Below are 22,996 nucleotides of genomic sequence, written 5' to 3'. Positions count from 1 at the left end.
CATCGACATAACAGAGTATACTGTTTCGCCCATGTTATATCCCATGCGTTTCCATTCCTGAGGACTCAGGTGTTATTTCTCTGTACCCAGTAAATTCACGCCATATCCCACCCTTCAAACCGAAACACAGCCATGCAAACACAACTGCTTCACGGTAGAAACACGAATGGGACAGAGGTACCCAATCAATCGACCTTTGTACAAAGTCTCCCTCTGGTGGTAAATAATTCTCAAAGAGTATCTATATTTTTAAAAATATAATAAAATAATAATATAGTACAAAATTAGTAATATACAGCTTTAATAAATATTTACACAAAAAGGTGAAAGCTATTAGCAATATATTTACTGTAAAAAAACTGACGGTTACTTATTTACATATTTGATATATTCTAGTATCAAGAGTTGGCAGTCGCGTGCCGAGGGTGACGTCGGTAAATCACAATGCGCTCGTGCTTTGTTGTATGAATTGCGTTTTTTGAGTGAAATCGATCAGAGTATCCGCCTCAACTCCGACCGTACTTATTATATTGTATTTATTTACTTACTTTGTTACCTTATTTTTCATTGAGTGTATCAATTCGTACGTAAATTTGCAATAAATAATTAATTTTAAAACATTTTCAAAAAAATATGCTACAAAGAATGAAAACTGTTCAATATCGACTACATAATATTTGCTAAATTCGATTCATTTAAGTCTGATACTATAAAAATATTGGATATTTTGAAAATCGTCTAATATACCATAAAGATACTATGACAGCAACATAAAATCTACACACACGTTTAAAATAATTTTATGTATTCAAAGATGGAGTAGTCTATATCTATAACTTTTAATGTGAGAACACAAAACGATCAGATGTGAGTGTATAACGATACACCTCGTGTAAATATGTATGAGAAGGCGGGCACAGTGCCCTTGACAATGCTACTGCCATTCCTGTATTGTGCACCCGTCATTGTGCCAAGTCTTCTGAAGTAGCGGGCACTCCCATTTGCTCCTTTGTCGCTCCTTCCGAATAATTAGAGCAAACAACATTGTCGCTCGGATGCTTGGAGCGGCAATAAAGTATACATTTCAACAGAAAAAAAATCAAGAGCCCTCAACGAAGGGTCGCTTTCGTTTCGACAGTTAATTTTTGTCATTGTTGCGTACTCGCTTTATAATGTTGGTACTTTTCGTATACACACGTCGCTTGCTGAAATGTCGCGAGGGTTTTTGTTTATTGTTTTGCGACAGGGTCGTGAGAAGCGTGAGAATGTTTTAAGTGTATCGAGAATAAGGAAAGTTAAGGCAACAGTAATTAAACAAAATAGTTATAAGTGTCAGAGAAAATACTCCTTTATCTAAAGTAAAATAACTTACTCATCCTATGTTACCTCTACTTTTAACATATTATCCAAACAGTAATACAAAGATACTTGTCCTGCTAACTATTAATAAAGTTCTACACTACTTCTACAAAGGTTTCGTTACTCAATTGAGCGTAAGAAAGTACGGTAGTCCTATTTTTTTATGAGTATTCTTCTAAAAATGGCGGCCCACCTAATAGAAAGCAGTTACCATTTCCCACCATGAACATTGAATGACGTAATATTAAATGATACTATGGTTCATTTAAAATATCAAAAGGGTGATACATCATCACATTATAATGATAGAAATCACAAATTTTAAATAGGATCATTTATAAACATTACTGACAAACCAAACCCACTATACTTTAAAAACGGCACACGTTACGTACACCGCATTAAAATAATATATTAACGATATAGATTAATACTTTTTTCTTTTAATTTAAATGAATTTGTTTAGAAACCACTACCTAAAAATTTTGTATCTATACACTTCGGTAGTTAAACTTTTAATACGTAGTCGCTTACACTTTAGTAAGTAATATTTTTTCACCATGCTATTTCAGTCGCGTAGGTCCCGGCATAGGATAAACCAACTCTTACTTTACTGTGGGTGTTGTAAAAGGCAATTAAGGGAGCTTATGGTGGAGGGATAGGCAGCAACGTTTCTCTTAAAACATGACCCAAAACCAAACTGCAGTTGCTAACCCGCCTACCAAGCTTGGCAACTACTAACAAAACCTCCCTTATAAGGGAAGACATTAAATGTCCACTGCTTCAGGAATGAACATTTAATGGATGATTCAACAAACTGGTTTATGATGAGAATAGATAACAGCGGCATCTAGATGATTTTCAGCAACTGTGACCCCTGTCCATTACTTCGTAAACCTGTCTACTGTGCCTTCATCTTCGAGTCCCCAGAACAGCCAATGTCCCTCAAATATAAAAGAAAGCATTTTATAAAATACTTTCTTGACACATTAACGTTACTGAAAACTCTAAATTGAAAAACTTTGCCGAAAGTAGACAGAAATCGTACTTGCTCACATTAACCTATTTAAATAAAGAGCAATGCAATACTTAATCAAGTATCTAATTAGATGGATGTTATCTAAGTAAATATATACAAAAATCACCAACTCAATATCAGGTATTAGAATTGCGAAAGTTAATCCTAGCTGTTACAAGTAGATACCATCTTTCATTTAACATTTAGCGATGGTATCTCATCCCGTCGTAATTCATTTGAGGCAATCGTATTTGGTTTTATGACACATTAGACGGCTGCGGGGCGAGCGCGGACCCCGAGTTATCTGTCACCAAGATACTGTCATCTCATCTCGGGGGAATCAGCCCTCGGGAATAGGAGTTAGCGAACTCGAGGGGGAGTATTTAAGAGTCTTTAAATCACTTTTAGAATGGTGTCAATCTACTTTAGTTTTGATTTAACAGGTAAATATCGAACTAATAGTAGTAGTAGTAGATACTGTTTGAGAGTTTAGTTTAAAGGTGGATTAAAATTCTTCTCTTCAGGGTTAGCAACACACACATGATACCCCTATTCGCAGACGTCCATAGGTTACACTGATCATTTACCATCAGGCTTGTTTGTCACTTTCGTGGTATAAAAAAAGATACCGGCGTACATGTATGAAATAAAAAAGTGCTTATAAAGTATTCAGCAATTCTTTTTTATTTTTATAAATTAATATTATAATAAATTTGTTACCGATAAAGAACCCAACCTACTACTATTATAAATACGATACTTTGTGAACATGTATGTATGTTACTCTTTCACGCAAAACCTACTGGACGGATTTGAGTGAAATTGAATACACGACCAGGTTATACCTTAATATACTGATTTATGTCAGTGAAGCCACGAGACAGTTAGCGTAGAATATCTCTTCTTATAAATAGACGAAAGCAACAATTTTAAATGCACGTTTCGGTTATAAATGACACACATAAAATGTATATAAGTGCACTTACATTGTGCAGTTTGTAGTAGAGTCCGCACGCGTTGCACACAGGCTCCCCGTTTTGGTTACGTCTCCACAGGGTCGTGGTCGTCGTCTTGCAGTTCGCACACGACGTACCCGCTCGCCGCGCCGCACTCTGTAGTGACTGTGAATAAAAAAATAAATAGAATTAATAAATATAAACACGACTATCATCTCTGATGGAGCATTCAGGACAATTTGTCAATTAAGTCAACTGTTTAGACACCTCCATTCTACTCTTTGTCAAACTCACATGACTGTTTCGGTTTTAAGTATGACAGTGAAAATATACGAAGGACTTGTCGTATAGTCTCGGCATAGAATAGACCACCCCTTCCTTTCCCGTGGGTGGCGAGTAAGAAAAGACGAGAGATAAGCAGCATCGTCCCTCTTAAAACAAATCCAAAGCATAACTGCAGTTGTTAATCCGCCTGCCAAGCGTGGCAACTACTGCCAAAACACACCAAGGGGAGGCTTATCTTCAGCAGTAGACAGTTAAAGGCTTATGATGATGTTAGTCTTCTGGAATAGTAATGCGTGAAGAGCATCACAGTCTATTCTGCAATGTTTGCAATTGCTACCTCCACCAGGCGGCACGTCAACTTGCTTATTGCCATTCTCTTCGTAATTATCATAAAAAAAAATTACTGTTGCAACGAAGGTAACACTCGACATTTTATTTAAATCCAACATGGTAAGCTTCACTAATTTAATTTAAATTTACTCATAAGGATGAAATAAACCAAATACCAGATCGCAATACTATAATGTCTAAACAACTTGAGAGAGCAGAAATATTTAAATAAAAGAAAAAAAAACATAAAGTAGTTCTAAGGACTGAGAATATAACAAATTTATCACTAAAGTGTCCGTGTGGTTCCGGCATAGAATAAGCAACCCCTTCCCTTCCCGTGGGTGTCGTAAGAGGCGACTAAGGGAGATTAATAGTTAAGAGATTAAAAGCAGCGTCTGTCTTAAAACATCTCTAAAAGCCTAACTGTAGTTGCCAATTCGCCTGCTAAGCGTGGAAATTATTGGCAAAACTCCCCTTATTAAGGTTTATGAAAATGAGTAAAAAGGTTGAAATGAAACAAACCAAGTCGCAGGTATAAGTTATTTTGTTATTAGTATACTTTAATTAATTATAACAGTCGAGTAAGTATCACATGCAAGTGCTTGTTTTGTAATAATATAAATAAAGAAAATATTAGATATGATTAATGAACGCTGCATATATAAGTAAACAGCTTTGTTCTTATTAATTAATGTGAAGTTAAATACCAAAGAGAATATTACAAAGATTTATAGATAGTGCAAATACAATTTTTAAATTATTAATTTTGTTATTAATAGTATTTTATTTTAGTATTAACTTGGAGGTTTGTATATTGTTTGCTGTTTACCGCCAACTTCAATACTTCACGATAATTATTTAAAAAAGCACCTGCTGAAATTTGTTGTAAATTTATGAGGACAAACATAACTAATTTGTATAAAAAATGCATACACTGACATGGTATTACAACGAAATTTAGTACCCCATTAACGTTTCGTACAACAATCGGTATAAAACGCTAGTAAGTGTATGCCAGTCGCAAAACGACGCGACACACAAAAACAATTTCGGAACGTCGATACGAAAAAGCGAGGTAGCTATAGCCGACGTCTCTACGCACCTGCCCATTACTACCCGTCAATCAAATAAAAAATATCCACGGCATGCGGTGGCCGTTTTATACAGTCTACAAAAGTGCCTCACTCAATTAAAAATGCATTCGTCCTGACCCGACACGAAAATAAAAGAGCGAACCAATCTGACTCATAATAAAACCATTAATTTGTCATGTCATTTATCAGACAAAAAGTATGTACCTAGTGACGTCGTGAAACATTACGAGTTGGACTATTCGAGACATCGAATATTCGGTTCTTGATAACCAAATCGAATATATACTACCTACCAAAGATTATCGTGACTGCAGCGGCGCAGCTTATTGTCCGATTTAATATCGTAAGTGACTATACCAGCTTTTCCTGGACAGTCGCACTCCAAACATGTTTAAAGAGATATTTTTCTACCATTACTCTGGACACATCAATTTAAAATAAGACACTCTTCGTACTTGATAGTTAAAAATATCAAAAAATTTTATGTACACTTAAATTCCTAAAAAGTGACTCCTGGATAGGACGCAGGAGAAGATTTAACTTCAACTAGACATAAGATCTATGACTGATATAGCAGAATAAAAGACTTCTTAGCCAAAGAATTGAAACCAACACCACAATTATTTCTATTTAATGCTAATATAAAATTAATTAGATACTAAATAGTTTATTTCTCTAGAATAGTGTGATAAATATTCACTCCTTTTATATTTATTTATTATACATCATTTCAAATGTTTAGATATCATTTATATACTGTATAAGTACAGCACATAAAAGAATAATTTAAGAATTTAAATTGCAATCTTCAATTGATTTCATGTTAAAACAAATATAAATAAACCTCTGAAAATGCCTTAAATGGCGATACAGGTAAGGTAAAGGCATTTATTATAATATTTATTGTCGAAGAGTAAAAGCATTTTTGTAATACAATATAATTAGAATAGCCTTTTTGTTTGCGATTCTCTAAGTGAAAAAAAAAAATATGTTTCTTAATTTAGAACGCAGCTCAGATATAAGGTAATATTTGACGATTACCAATTTAAAAACAATATATATTTATAAATTATTTCAAATACTTGTGTATCCGAAAGTACAACTGCATATTGTAATACCTAAATATTAAATGGTTTGCGTGAATATTCGCCGCGTCATGGCAGCTCCTTTGTGCCACGACGAGATTAGAGCTCGCCATATTAACCGTACAACCAGCACTTTTTCTTACCACTGCCTGTTCCAAGACTTCCATTTGTATCGTACCTTAGATGTCATACGAAACGTTTATATTCGATTGTCAAGAAACACTGACAGAATTATGCTTTTTATTGATGACAATGTACAATCTCGGCTACTAATGAGTGTATATACAGCATTTTAGGGTTTTTTTTTATACTACTTTGGTGGCAAACAAGAATACGGCCCGTCTAATGATAAACAGGGTTACCGTAGCCTATGTTACGTAAAACCATACGCGCGTTGCCTACCCTTAAGAAACCTTAATACGCCCTTTTTGAAGAACCCCATGCTATAGTCTCTAAGGAAAGCCTCGGCACGAAGATCATTCCACAATTTGAATGCTCGCTGGAGGTTGCTCTTCTAAAACCGCACTGTGCGTGACCATTTTGGTTCTAAAGTGTAAGAATAGATTCCCTGCCGATAGCGAGCGGTGCGATAGTGAAATCTTATGTGATAACCTTAATCTAATTAGGTCAAAAGTAATATTAATTATATTACTTTTAACTAACCCACAATGTAATGTAATGTCATGTAATTCTATAATACAATCATGTAGGTATATATCTATAAAATATTTTATAATTCCTTCTTAATAACAAATAATAAATTCAATTTTTTTTTTTTCAATTTAAAACCGTAATATCTCACGATTTAGAATTGGAATTTCTGTAATAATGTATAAATTTTGTATACTGCAATAAGATAGATAGATACTCTTTATTGTTTCCTCCAAAAGATTACAATAGTAAACTTATTATAAATATAAATAATTACAAGAAATAATAATAATAAGATCACTGATACAGTAATTTATTTGAGGAAGTACTTTAATTAATAAATAATTCAATTATTAAATATTAAAAGAAAACTCAATTCGAACATTATTTGTAAATGTAATAAAAGTTTATCTAATCTAGACAGTACAGCCCCAATTGCCCGCAACGGATTTCATAATCTTTAGATAAGGATTCCCATCAAAATGTAACGGGCGGTGCATCACCCTGTCCCGGGTGACGACTCCTAAATCAGAGGGGTTCAGTATAAGCCGATTACAGAAGTCAAGCGCCCGCTCCCGTCTACCAGGGCGCTGGATGGTTTTATTTCCTTAGAAAAACGGCTGTTTACTCGTAATTTTATGGGCAAATTACTTTCGGTACTCAAACGCTGAAATGACTGGAAAACGTCGTAAATTTTATGTGTTGGATTATTTATTCGGGTCATACGAGCAAGGGAGATACCGAAAAAACTCCCAACCCAAAAATGCGGAGTATGCGTATACTTGTCCCATAACGAAAGACTTTTATTAATTTCTCAACCCATTTCACTGTCAACAGCATTCCACGATCGATATCGTACAGACATCACGGAAAAAAATAGCTAGCATACAGAAAACATGCCGACAAAGACAAAATGTCCCAATATACAAACAAATAGACAAAATTCAGTGCATATTGTCACGCTGGTACTTTAATTTTCAGTGTAGTGTAAACTCAAAGAGCATGCGCTGTGACAACATCAAGGGCTTCCTTTGTATATATACAACAAAACAACCTTTTGTTATCATTTTGGATTAGATAATGTCGTTGATAAAAAACAGTGGACAGATTTTGTTGTTGTTATTGTAGGGATAACGACCCAATTATTTTACAAGTTGAGAATAATCTCATTCGATGATAGAGATGTAGATTGAGTCCCAACGTGTTTATAATAATGTTTATCTATCCTAAAATACACTATAGCCTATAGACACAAACCTATTATTACCATTCTTATTAGTAATGTATTTAATAGCAAAGTACACAATATATAACATAGTATATAAACTTAATATCTTATAATTTTTAATATTAAATATTGTAAATAATTTGACACGTGTTAAATTATTCGTTTGACGTTCGTATTTTGGAGTTTCATCATCTATAAATTGCAGGTAACAATAAATAAAGATATATCACATAAACTATCCTAAAGCATGTTAATAATGGCGATTGTCAATACTCAATGGAACTTTGTATACAAATTGTTGTTATTAGAAAAGCAACGACTCTTCCACAAAAGAACTGTTTTAATAAACAAAAGGAATCTTGTATTATCCTTGAGTGTTAATAAGCTGGAAGTTATCTATTAAGATATTTTCCAATTCTATATAAATACATGAATTTACATAAACAATTCATTAAACACGTTTAGCTAATAAAGCAATGATATGTACGTACAGTTAATTATCGGGACCGGTTACATCAAACGGATTAGTCTCGCGTCGCTTCATATGAACACGACTAATTCAATAAACCACCCACATTAAAAACATATTTCCATAAAGCCCTGCCCTTCTCGTGATCCAATCAGGCTTATCTCCCCCGACCCTACTGCAAACACCTCCTAATCAAATCAAATCACAGCCTCCGTCTTCCCTAATCTATCTACCTATCTATGCTCAAACATAAAATTATATTACAAAAAGGGACGGTTACCTACAGCCCCTCATATATTTGCAAACACAAGCGAAATTTAACCTACCCAGAAACAGTCCTCTACACAACATACCTACACGATTTTAGTCGGAAAATACAAACCTATGCGCTGCACACACAAACAAAAACGTCGTCACATCAATACCCACACAGCTCCGCGTATCAGCATATCTACGCCATCTAGATCCCACTACGAGAACCCCCAAGGGGGAGGCAATCCATTTACCAGAGCTGTCCCCGTAGTGAAATTTCCCTCTTATCCGCATAAAGTTAGAGATGACAATCGCGCGGCAAAACTGGTGTTTTTAAAGGTTTACACGGCCCCTAGCAGTGAAAGCGCGGAATCGATGTAGCCTTTACCCCTCGCCCCGCGCCAGTTTTTCCGGCGTTCCGTCCTTATCTGACCGGGGCGATTAGATAAAGAGAGATAGAGCGTGAAAATAAAGATTTTCATCGTGTTCACTCACACAGGACTACTTTCAGCTATGCCGACTATAAAGTGGTTCAAAGTGTGCATGTTGTATGTAGATGTAAAGGTTATGTAGGAGGGCTCTTGGAATAGAGCAAGGGTCGACAAAACTTTGATGTAGTGAGTTGGTTCTTTGAGCTGTTATATTGTGGTTTATTTATTCAGTACATAAACGTTAGCTTTATGGTAATGTGCACTTCTTAATATTTAGGCAATGGAAACAAGGACATTTTTTACCTTCTATTTCTTACGTTGCATAATTTTTAAGATATATTAGTTATTTTATATGTATTTCGTCTAAGAAGGTTAGTATAGCTGTACGTCCTAATAAAGCTAATATTGATATTTTATTTGCCACGATCAAATTTTGATGATTATTATTAACAGAACGTGTATTTAAAATGAACGAGTATGTAGTAAGTATAACACTGTAAGAATTGAATAATTACTATCGAGTTTAAAACTCATAAACTTACATTTATTAATGGTTCATCCATACATACAAGAAACATATAAAAGGTTAGAGAGAGCCTAAATGACTTTAGCATTATTTTTTTTCTATTAACCCCGTAAGGAATATAGCATATTACGGTGTGAAAGGCTAAATATACTTCAATAAGAAATATTATTTGTAAACGGTTAAAAAAGCAATACAAAGAGTCACTCACAGACTCAGGCTATTTATTGTTAAGTTATTTACACGCGGTGTCGTGTCTGACTCGGTGTTTATCACCATTGCGTCGGCGGGCGATGTATCGTCGAACCGATCATAAAAATAAATGCGATGCTCGTAATTTTTTAAATTTTCACACGAAGATGCAGCACCGTAGCCCCCTCCCCCGCACCGCCTCCCGCCTCCCATTGGCCGTACCGCGGAAGCCATGTTGGGAAAATCGCTAACGATTTATTTGTGTGCGGATCGCAGCGTCGGCCGGTCGCATATCGAATACCGGATTGTACAGAAAATTACGATTAGTTCGATTGTTTCTGAATTCATCACGATTTTCATAAGATCGTGCTCTGACACCGAACATCGATGTTTCTTTCGTGACCTTTAATAAATATAGGTAGGTGGACTGCGAATGCAGCACTCACGGAAATATGAAACGAAAGGTGGGCGGCATTGTCCGCGTGGTCTCGTTCATGGGCTGTCGAATTTTATAAATCCGTTAGGATAACAAAGCGTGTCGGTTGCCCAATAGGAGCTATCGGCCGATACCGATCGAGCCGCGGCGGATTGACACATCAAACCGGCGGTCGGTCGTTCGAGATTACCATCGAAATACATTCGGTTCGTAATCGACACGCCGCCGCCGCCGCCGCCGCGAGTCGGCCGACGTCGCGACGTCACGCTCCCGCGTCGTTGACGTTGCCAAATTTCTTTTCATAGTAATCAGCATGAATGATATTCACCAGAAATAATATAACAAAGTAATATTTACTTAACCAATGAATGCTTACTAATATTATAAATGTGACAATTTGTTTTTTTTCTTTGTTATTTCTTGAAGTCTTTAATGCCTATACCAATCATAATCTTTACTAAATACGTACCATCTTATTCATAAAAACTTAAATCTTCTACAAACATACATTAACTGTTACACTGTTTTCTCACATTCTTTCAAATAGGGAATAGTGTAAAAAAAAGAGACAAAACAGTTCAATAGTTAGTGTCGGTTTTTGAGAGATTTGACGTTTTTATGAATAAAGGCTAAGTAAGCTACAGTATTTAACAACATTGGTATAATTTTACTAGCATACCTCATATACAAACTTTACTAAAATCAAGTATAAATATTTAAATAAGTATAAAAAGTAGATAATACGTGATATCTAATATTCTCCTTATACCCTAAAATTTATCGATCTATTGATTTCAAAAACATAATTACACACAAAACAAAAATACCATCAAGGATAAGTAAATGTGAAGTAACTAATTAAAAAGAAAACAGATAATTCGCGTGTCCTAATTAATTACATTGTAAGTAGTTAAGTAAGCAGAACATTTCTATCCTTAATTACTTATTAAATGGCATGCCTGTATAGGGTTTGATCAAACTAGTTTAAAGGGCTACAGTAAAAAATCTAAATTGAATTTCCTCGTGATGTAAGCACGCTTATTGCATAAAGTATGAGCCCTATAAACTATGGAGCTTTGTTTTTTGCAAAGCTAAAAAACGAGCAGAGAACAAACTAGTGTTGTTCTATGCTTTTGTTTTATTTATAAATAAAATTATCTTCCCGTTTATATCTTTATTAATTATCTGCATTTATTATTAATTAGTATACGTAAAGTGTGATAAACAAATAATTTACAAAATTTAACACTTTTTTGATATTTCTATTAATAGTCGGTGTGCCTCTTTTATAAATTACTGTAAACACTTAATAAACAAAATTATTTATGTATAATTCATACTAGATATACACGCTTTTTTATAAATAACATAAGAAACGTTATTCCTTTATTTTACATACAATATTTATACCTTGTATCTACTTTTGTAAAAGAAAAAGAAAATATCTTAAGTTAATTCAAACTGAATAGTTTAAATTAAAAGTTTCGCTTAATACTAACAATCATAATTTCTTTAGGCATTTTTGTCTCTTAAAGATATTTTATTTTAATAAATGTCAAATATAAATTAATAAAACTGTTTTAGCGGAGAATTTAATGAAATTCTGTTACCACTATTAGACTAGAATTTTTAAAACAACAAACATAAATACACACTTATTTTTATCTTCGTTTCATTACATGTTTTAACATTATAGATAGTGCAAAAACTAAAGTTGATCGCGGCAAAGTTGTAATATCGGTCGTAGTGATGCGCAGGCGCATGCATCATTGTCACGTCACTACGATATGACGAACGGTCCCCTACTACATCTTGATAGTAACATGATGATAGCACTTTCAAACATGTGATAGTAATTAGCAATGGTAATAAAAAAAGACACTGAGGCTAATTTAGAAATTACTATAAACACTTAATTTGTTAAATCTGTTAATATAATAAATGTGAAAGTTTATAACGATGGATGGATGTTACTCTTTCATGCAAAAAAGTACTAAAAAGATTTGAATGAAATTTGGTACACGGGTAGGTTATATTTTAACTTAGCATATTGGACGTTTTATATACTAATTCACGTGAAAGAAGCCACAGGATACAGCTAGTACAAAATACAAAATATTCTATTCATCCAATTTTTTTCTTAAAAAGTCTTTATTTGTACATTCAATCCGAATTAATGTTCCAGTAAATATTTATAATCACCAGCATCTGTTAATATAAGAATATGTTTAATATTAATTTCTTTATTTACATTTGTTTTAAGTTATTATTAAAAGAATACCAAAATGGTTGTATTGAATTCACTATTACTTACTTACTTACTTTACTATAACTTATTCACTATTGATACTGAATTCTTTAAAAAAAAATGTCATAAAATTATCACATCATAAATTTTTCACGTCCAAAAAAATTTATACCGTTTCATCAGTATTCATGTTAAATGTTAAACAATTAAATGTTTTAGTATCGACGAGGTAGGTAAGTAGGTATAATAAAGACGTAGAGTAATTGAAAATAACAATTTTATTGTGCAATATTAAAATAGCCAAAAATTTCAAGGACGTACAAGAAGCGTGATTATTATGTAGATATGTATGTACCTGTTTTATTTTTATTGCATAATAATATTGTGCAAAAACTAAAGTTGATCGCGGCAATGTTGATAGATCGATCATAGTGATGCGCAGGCGCATGCATCATTGTCACGTCACTACGGTATGACGAACGTTCCCCTACTACATCTTGATAGTAACATGATGATAGCACTTTCAACCATGTGATAATAATTAGCGATGGTATTAACTAGTTGACTTCATTTCATATTTACGCTGTGTCAGTCTAATTAAAATAGGTTTTTGCTAAGACTTTCACTATAAGTGTTAATATGTATTTATAACTAGTTGTTACCCGTTACTTCATAAACGTAACCAGTATATGTTCACTGGTCGCGATAAAAAGTAGTCTATGTCGTTTTCAATGTCATACACCAGAGGGAGACTTTATACAAAAGTCGTTTGCTTGGGTACCTCTGTCCCATTCGTGTTTCAACCGTATAGCAGTTGTGTTTGCATGGCTGTGTTTCGGTTTGAAGGGTGGGATATGGCGTGAATTTACAGGGTACAGAGGAATAACATCTGAGTCCTCAGGAATGGCAACGCATGGGGGGTATCATGGGCATAACAGTATTCTCTGTTATGTCCATGGTACTGCTCATGTTTATAGACGACGGTTACCACTTTCCATCAGGTGGACCGTCAGCTTGTTTGCCATTGTAAGTTGTATAAAAAAAAATATATAGTACTTACGTGTGTACTAAATTTTATAGCGATTGGTTAAAGCGTTAAAGAGCTAATAAGTAACGAACAAGTAAATAAACAAACAAATTCACTTTCACATTTATAATATTATTGAGTATTTTATTTTATTATTTATGCCATTTACCAAATATATATACTCATATACCTAATCGTAAAATATTAAAGGTGTAAATGTCGCAAGGTAAAAGGTACGTACTAGAGTCACATTTCGCCGAAGATATTTAAATTCAAAGTGGCAGAGAATTATCCAACAGCTACTACTCTCTCGAATTAATTTAGTTTCTTAACGCAGTTTTCCATTCCATTGGAGATATTTTTAATGTCAACGAGCTATTAGATCATCTTTAAAAATGGTATGATATGACTCTTTTGTATTTTGTCTAAATCAGTTAAGTATCATACACACACACAAATTGGACAGACTTATTTTTACATTTACAATATTATTAAGGACTAGGCTATTACTTACTATTCGAAAGACATAACTAACTGTATTCCATGACTTTACTCGCAAAAATTTGGATATTTATAGCCACCTTATGTGTAAATCCAGAATGTAGCCCACACATACACATTTCATTCGAATTTGTTAAATCTAAAAACAGCAAAAAATGGTATATTTCCGCATAAATAATAGTAGGATATTAAAATAGAAATGAGTACAGAAATTATTTAATTTTTATACAAAATAATCAATAATAATAATCAAAATTATAATCGTAAATCGGATAAACTTACCAACACCACAATTAATGTAATAATTTAATAACACTGGCAACATTCAAATCCAAAACCTGACAACGTTCGGTGAAATTGCAAAGTAACCCGAAATTATGTTCCGGAGGCGACTAAACGTTGGTAATTCCGGCTCGTATCGCTTCTTATAACGCTCAAATTTGCATTGAATGGGTAAGGACATCGGAGGCGTCTTCAAAGACGCGTCACACGACTACTGTATGGCATACTATGTTACCTCACATTGGGTCTAATGAAACGAGAGCTTAAAATCCTAGTGTTGTAGCATCAATCCCAGAAATTTGCATAATTACTACATGCATTCATAGAGAAATAGATTTACGAGATTCCCAAGAAATCCATCATCAAACCATAAATTGAGTTAGTACTCTATATTCTTCTAATATTAATAATAATTTGTGGAAAGTAACTTAAAATGCTGTTAATACAAATTATGCAAAACGGAACACCAAAACAAATAGAAAATAACTTCTTTTTAATGTCGACCAAAAGGGTTAAGTGCATAAACATAACCGCCAAATACCATGGCTGCTATATAAATAAAGCTTTAGTAGCATTGTGGTGTAAGTAGATATGCATATTTGACATCCAACACAAATTCTCACTTATACCGCGAATCATGCTGTTAAATAGGCAGACACAGCCCAGTCACAAAACGAACGTGAACCTTATATAGTTCCAATAAGAACTATAATATCCGAGCGTATTGGAAGGCAATGTATACTATTATATGACACTGGGATTGCCTATGGCAATTAATCAAACAATACAGGTGCACCGATGCCGCGAGTGAAGTACTGGGAAGTCGTAAATATACCAGCTGCCTTTTGCCGAACCACTTAATATGCGAAAACAGACCTTTGCTTTATTGTACACGCGTAACATAACTAGATCACTTTTTGAATACAAAAATCACAAAGATAAAGGAAGACACTAGGTAAAGGAAAAATAATAGTTTACTCGACTACTATGAAAAATAAAAACTTCATGTCTAATCAGATGGATCATAGATAAGGAAGAAGTAAATAAGGAAGAAGAAGATAAGGAAAAAACCGAGTGTCGGGAGTGTTCAAAATTGGCATGCATGTATGCAAGGAATTGCGAAAATAAATGAAGCAAGAGATAGGATAAAAGTCGGTGACAATTTACTCCCTGCCTAGCCGGGTAATTGCATTACTTGAGTTGGATAAGACATACACAGGGAATGTAAAGAATTAGACAATGGCTAAAAATATAATAGTTGAAGTAATGAAGACTTATAACGATCCCTATATACTATCAACTCATTAGAGAGAATAATGCAAACACTGATATAACTATCAGTGACTGCACAATCCTCTCTGCCCTTTAAACTGAAATATAATTATACATACTTTGCTGCTTCGTAACATACGAGTAAAAAGAAAATATGATTAAATACGTACAATTATGTACTCAGTAGAATCACACAAAGCTCTACACGTCTCTTCCTCGGAAGGTGTAGTTTTCTCACATAAATTTAATATCAAAGTGGAAAGGATAATTTCGTTTTCGATAGAACACATAGTATGAGATACACGTAGTCGCGGGAGTGCGAACGATACTTGCAAGGGGTCGACGGGTCAGTTCGCACAGTTTAGCACCGCGTCATATTTATAATTACCAGCGTGGCGCGCATGCGCGGCCGGCACTATCCCGCGCTGCGCCCGCGTCGATAAATCAAAATTTTAAATCACCGGTGGGCGTTACCGGCCGCTCGGCCAACGCCGAATAAAATGAATTAAAAATAAAATAACGCGAGGGGGCCGTACGCGCCCTGAGAAAATTTAAAGATATTTCGCTTTAGTTTTTTTAATTAATACCTTGTTAAAATTTAATATTGAGGGCGCATGCGTTATTACAATGGGTGTGCGCAAGATTGTAAACTCGCTTTCGGTTAAACTTATTGAAGCTTCGCGGGACCCTTTAATTGGATCATTTTTAACGAGAAATGATAACGGCCAACTAAGCGGGAAACTGAGACGAGATCATTACAAAAAGCTCTCTTTTATGCAAATTAATTGCACAAGCAACTTCATGTGAGTAGCTTAATCTTTAACTCGTGGTAGTAATTCTAAGAAAAACAAATTATTTTTTTTCTTTTTTTGCTTTGCTATATATGTATGTAAGTGGGGAAAAAAATCATTCCTATTCTTTTATAAGCTTTGTTTCTTAATATTCCAATTGGGAACGTTAGAACACACAATTCACTCTGAAGAGTTCAATGAACTCTCTAACGTCTTCAAACTTCATATCAAGAGTTAAACTATCTCAACCTCCTTTTACCGAAAATAAATAAATTTAATAATTCGAAATTTGAGATTAAGCCAACCCTTTTTTAGTTCTTATAGAATCTGAAGAAATCAATTGCAATGAATAATTTACTTTCTTTTTTATGTAAATTCTGTTTTAGTTGTAAGGAGACATAATAGCAATTGTTGTGGAAGTAAGTATCTATATCATGTTCATGTAAACGAACACGTCGACTCTAGTCTCGGGTACCTACGCCGGACTGGGAACGCTCGAAATTTTTAACTTGTCAATACCTCATGACACTACATTGCTAGTTAATAATCGTAGCTCTACCAAACTTAAGAAAAAAAATGTAAACAAATCAATAATTGACAGGGCTATGACACAGTCTGCTAGTATTCAATATTAGTACAAAAAAAATCGATTATGATGATGATATTGTTTCAATTTCTTATTAATTTCATTTAGAGAGTGCTTTTGTTTAACTTTTCAACAAAAAAAAATCAAATAAACTTGGTTACCTTACCATTAAAACAATCTATACCTGCAGTATATAATAGTAGATAGATATTTATTTCTCATTTAAACAAAAAGTATTAAACGGGTTTAACTACATTTCCTACACGGATAGGTTATATCCTAACTTAGCAAATAGAATATTTTATATAATGATTTTCGCAGGCAAAGTCATGAGATACAACTAGTCTAGAACATTATTACAAATATACGGCATATTTAAAACATCCATATTTTATTATTATTATTATTATATATACTTTTATAGACATTTCATAGCATAGTTTAATTCGTAATGAAAATAGAAATAGTAACAAAAAATAATAAATACAGTCAAATACGAATGGGCTGTGATATAAAAGACGATCTTACCGCTAATCATTATAAAGTTATTTTAGGTTTTAAACACTTTAATGGTATATTAACTGTAAATTACTTTTCCTGTGTATAATATATACATAATAGAAACTCATTTAAAATATGGTCACTCAATAAGGACAAACTTTAAAAATTCAAAGAAGAAACTGTCAGTAGATGTAGGTAGTAGTACAGAAAAATTGCGGTTATCCATTTTTTAAATTAGAAACCTTTAAAAAAACTTACTCAGAAAGGTACTTAACCTTTCTAATACAATGACAACCACTGACATAAAAATAATTGTGTGCTGTCCAAGTGCTAAACTATAATAATCATAATTATATTAAACTTTAACAATTCCACATCTTATAAAGCAATTGCCTGCCGACAATTAAATTACCTCTAATCCAGTCCCTTTAGTACCTAGTTAAAAATGTACACGAATAGATTAACCTGCAAGGTGATTTAGCACGTTGTTTGCCTATGACTTGGACAGCAGGCATCTTGTGGGTAGCGATTGGCGGGTGGCGGGTAGCGGGTAGTGGATAGCGGACGTCGGACGGTAGTCAAGCGTGCACGCGCTGGTAAACTGACAGCTCCTCATCCGTACAGACGTAATGTTGACTGGTGCGTTTTTAATAATTCCTCTGTACTGCCGCCAGCCACCGAGTCGGCGTGATTAGGGTTGACATCATTAAAATAACTAATACCGTGATTACAAGACTGGAAACGAAAATAAAAACAGACTGACCATCAGATCTTTTAGACAAATGAATATTCGAATTGTACATCAATAAAAGTAAAAAGTGAGTTTTATAAAACAGATTAATCAAATGTCTCTATAAAAGCATCCATAGTAGAAACAAGTGGGATAAAGCAATCACGAATGATGGCCTGCCGGGGCAGGGGTAAGTGAATGAAACAGAATCGGACGTATTGAAAAAAATAATAACAAAAACTCGTTTACCCGAAAACCTGTTCTATTAGCTACGTCCTAAATAAAAAAAAAAATAAAATATGCGCATTAATAAAAAAACACTAATTTGTTTACAAAGTTACATTGCAAACTTATCAATTATTTGAATTGTTTTGCTTGATCCTTATTCTATTCACTATTAGACATAAAGAATTTTCGAATGTCACCATCTTTTAAATAGGATTTGACATAAGAATGAAAAATTTTAAATCTCTAGTCAGGAAGTATTCATAGCATAAGTACTTTCTGAGCTCATATATATTATCATACTTATTAAGTACAATTATTTTTATTTTTATTATATCAATTTTTAACCGTCTACTGCTAAACATAGGCCTCTCCTATAAGGAAGGTTTTACCAGTAATTGCCACGCTTAGCGGGCGACTTAGCAACCGCAGTTAGGCTTTGGTAATATTTTACGCGGGACGCTGCTACCCATTCCTCATAGGTTTCCTTCTTACGACACCCACGGGAAAGGAAGGGGTGGTCCGTTCTGTGCCAAGACCACATGGCAAATTTAGTATAATAATAATATCTTGATTTCTAAATTTCCATTTAATATTATAATTATTATATAAATAAATTTTAATTAATTAAACGATATATCTTATATCGAATGAAATCATAGATATACTGAATAGATTATATTGTAATAAAATCTAAATAAATGCACAATTGTAAAATAATAGCCACTACCAGTGGCAACCCTAAACCATAGAAACTTAGAAATAAGCGGTCGATGCTTGACTTCTGCTCTTTTAGACGTGGAGAAGGTATGTTATTTTTTAATATATGTATTTCATGGTATACATTATACTGTGCGAGGTGGCGTTGCCTAATGAATGTTAGCATTAAACCCATTATAGCTGACAGCAAAAGAGTCTGACAAAAAAGTTCGCAAAGTTGCTACTGTAATAAATATAAAAAAAAATACAATTCATTTCTCAGTTAATATGATACATTGTAAACATTGGTTAATCCTTATATGTAATTTTTAAGTGCCAATCAATCATACCTGATCCTCATATCCGGGGCCACATGTCAAGGCACACCGGTTTAAAGGTGCTCTAGTTATTTAAAAGTATACCTGTATAAATGGAATGACGACCTCAAATGCATTGTAGAGAGTCAATGGATACAGGTGGCTCAGGACCGTTCCTTATGACAGTCTATGGGGAGGACTATGTTCAGCAGTGGACAGATAATAGCTGAGATGATGATAATGATCATCATTATCATCATCATCACCTACCTACCTATCTAGGTCTATAAACTTTTTAAAATATTTTTATACGTTGCAATGTTCACTCACGCTAATCTCCGGAACTACTAAAGCAATTTTAATGAACCTATGAAACCGATTTTGATAAAATTTCTATAGGACCAACCTACAAGTGTATTCTTACAACTAGAAAAATATTTTTCCAAGTCGGTTTATAATGAACTGAGTTATGAGGTAAGAAACATAAAAAACACAATCGAAATAAAACCTTCTGTTTGAAGTCGATATCCATAAATATCGCCGTTTATGAAAATAATTGTTATTCTTTTGATTCTACACACTCAAATACATGTTAACTAGTTCATCGTCATTGGTTAACTTTATAAAGCTTTATATATTACAAGTACGTAGGTTTATTATATAAAGCAGGTGCTCGGCCCTGTAGGTCGAGCGAGGTGGATGGCATTTGCTTTATTGATCCCATTCGCACCGACTTAGCCTATAAAATGAAGTATCTAAGTATATTTGAAACAATATATTGTTTTTATTTTAATTTAAATCCTAATATTAATTCATTCTATCCTACTAATCATAATCATTAACTAATAGTACCATCTAACTTCCTATTTGCACTATTCTTTATGTAATTTAAAATATTTAATGGCCCATCTAATGAAAAATAATAACTATTCTCTAAATATTCTATATCTTAAAACCATTGTTTAAGCTTTTATTACTTAAACGAATCAGCATTTTGGCATTTTTAATTTGTAATCTATATAATTAAGCTAAAAATCATGTCTTTATGTAAAATTCAAGTCGAAGCTAAAAACAATTCCAAAACATATTACCAAATGACCATCCACATTATGTAAGCATAACACAACACAACACAACATTTTGTCTGCTAATTATTAACAACTCATTATGAAATGTCAACAAATAATGCGATGACGTAGAGCAAATTAAAACGTTTAAATGCGTTTATCATTCTAAAGTACTTTACATAATTCATACATAGTATAGTATGTAGTTGAACAAAATTTGTCAGCAAAAAATCTTAATGTTCTAAATGCAATATTCTAACTGTCCTATTAATTGTTGGCAACCTCGTAAACCTTAAGCGACCGTGAAATGACATTCAGTGTGTGGAGCTAGAACTTCATACATTTTTTCATACAAGACTTCCATTTTTTTACAAAGTCGCGTGAGTGATGCCTTACTGCGTTCCTCCAATATAATTAATGTTAAAAGCATTGTAGAAATTTATTGGCTTTTTTTTTTAATTAAAACGCCGTTAATACTGTTGTCTTATATGATTGAATATTTCGTTCGTATGTCTATTAATTACGCTTACCACCGTGTGAACGGCGGAATATATTTGTTTTAATTGAACAGTAATTGCAATTATACATATTCTTGTTAGAGTTACAACTGTTGTAGTTTTTACGTTTTGCCTTAAAGCCCTTACGGTTCAATGAAAGTGAAAATTATGTAGAATCGCACATAGATCGAAGTAAATTACCTAATTATAGAAATTTTCTAATAATTGATTATTAATGAGATTTTTAAAATATATAATAGCTGTCCATTATCATCATCATCATCGCAGCCATTATCTTTCCACTGCTGAACATAGGCCTCCCCATAGACTGTCATAAGGATCTATCCTGAGCCACCTGCATCGACTAACTTCCTGCAATGCATTTGAGGTCGTCACTCCATCTAGTGGGAGCCGTCATACACTACGTTTGCTCGTACGGAGTCACCACTCAAGAATTTTTCTTCCCAGTTCTCATCAGTTGTCAGTTCTTCGAGCTATATGACAAGCCCATTGCCACTTCAGCTTGCCTATCCTTCTATCCATTATAATCTACATTAATTTTAATTATTAACGTGTTTACCTACTTACTGACAAAATTAAAACATAAAAAAATAATTCCGTTATATCAATTTTACAATTTCAATAAATTTTGTTATTTTTAGTACTCGATTACACTCTCAATATAATCGCCAATAATGTCGATACGCAAATTAAAGATGCAACAAGACAAAACGGGATGCTGAACGTCGAACAAGGGTGGGCCGTTCCTGTTAACAATACGGATTAATTATCGGGCGAAATCGACTCAAATATACCTGTCACCGGTGTAGACCATCGTGGACCAATTTATATGGGCCCTGAACAATGGTAAACGCGGTAAACACAATGGCAAACGGGCGAAAAATGAGCAAAAATGGAACGCGCCCGTCGCGCCGCGCGGCTTTGGAACTGTACACACATATAATACGAAATGTGACTTGAAAAATTTATAACAACAATTAATTTATTGTTAAGTATACACATAATTCGGAGTTTGACTACATATAGTTTTTAATTAATTTATGTTTTTAAATAATTAATAATTAAATTATTATAGACGATAAGCATTATTGTACGTTGAGGAGTCTATTTTTGAGGTCGAAGAAGAGTCTTTAAATAAAATTGAGTTTAAGATGAGTAATTCTTTCCTTATTTTAATTTATGTACTTCCATATTTGATTATTCAGTTTATAGAACTAGAAACAGAATTCTCAAAAAAGCAAACCCATATATCAAGATCATCAGTTGCGTACGCCGTTTTTTATCACTTACATTTAAGACACTTGATGCTATATAGTCGATTATAATTACCCCACAAGAAACACTTTTCTATGCATGTAGACCATTAATTTTGAAATAAAATAGTATATTTTTCTTTGAAATTTTATTCTTTATGCAAATCGAGAGTACCTACTGAAATACATGCGAACAGCACAGCGCACGCGCTGTTGTGACGCGCGGACCACCGGGCTACAGTGTCAGCCCTGATTCACGACCGAGAAATTAGGGTTGGCAACAATTGTATATTGTATGTAACTATTTTACGCAAATACACATTCGTATATTTAAAAAATATATTATAGTCACAAACATTTTTTAATTGAATAATTTCATAATAATGAAGATAATTATATATGCACTTATTTTATAATAATATATGTTTTAATGGCACCTTAGAACTGAAATTATACGTTTATAATATACAAAATCACAAAATAAATATTATCAGTGGCAACCCTACAAAAGCGGCGCGCAGTGACTGCGACAAGCGTAGCATTGTTAGGCGGAGGCCGCCCTCAGCCCTGAATAAATACATTCATATTGCCACTCTAAAATAACTGAGATCGATGCTCTCGCATTTCACGAATTCGCCGACATGAGAAAAAGTCGAATGCTGACTACTAA

The 22,996-nt window shown here is 33.6% G+C and overlaps 1 protein-coding gene across 5 annotated transcripts in view; it reads right to left on the bottom strand.

Moving 5' to 3' along the window:
- Positions 1–22,996, bottom strand: part of LOC113511740 (GATA-binding factor C) — a 118,497-nt gene that overhangs the window by 23,026 nt on the left and 72,475 nt on the right. For all 5 annotated transcript variants that reach the window (XM_026895449.3, XM_026895448.3, XM_026895451.3 and 2 more), the window contains exon 5: positions 3,364–3,498. In XM_026895449.3, the coding sequence (XP_026751250.1) occupies positions 3,364–3,498 (135 nt within the window). The remainder of the gene's footprint in view (positions 1–3,363; positions 3,499–22,996) is intronic.

Source organism: Galleria mellonella, unplaced genomic scaffold, assembly GCF_026898425.1.
Source record: "Galleria mellonella isolate WM207_F2 unplaced genomic scaffold, CSIRO_AGI_GalMel_v1 utg213, whole genome shotgun sequence".
NCBI classification, from domain to species: Eukaryota; Metazoa; Arthropoda; class Insecta; order Lepidoptera; family Pyralidae; genus Galleria; species Galleria mellonella.
Note: the sequence above shows the minus strand (reverse complement) of the source record. Positions and strands in the feature narration are given on the sequence as shown.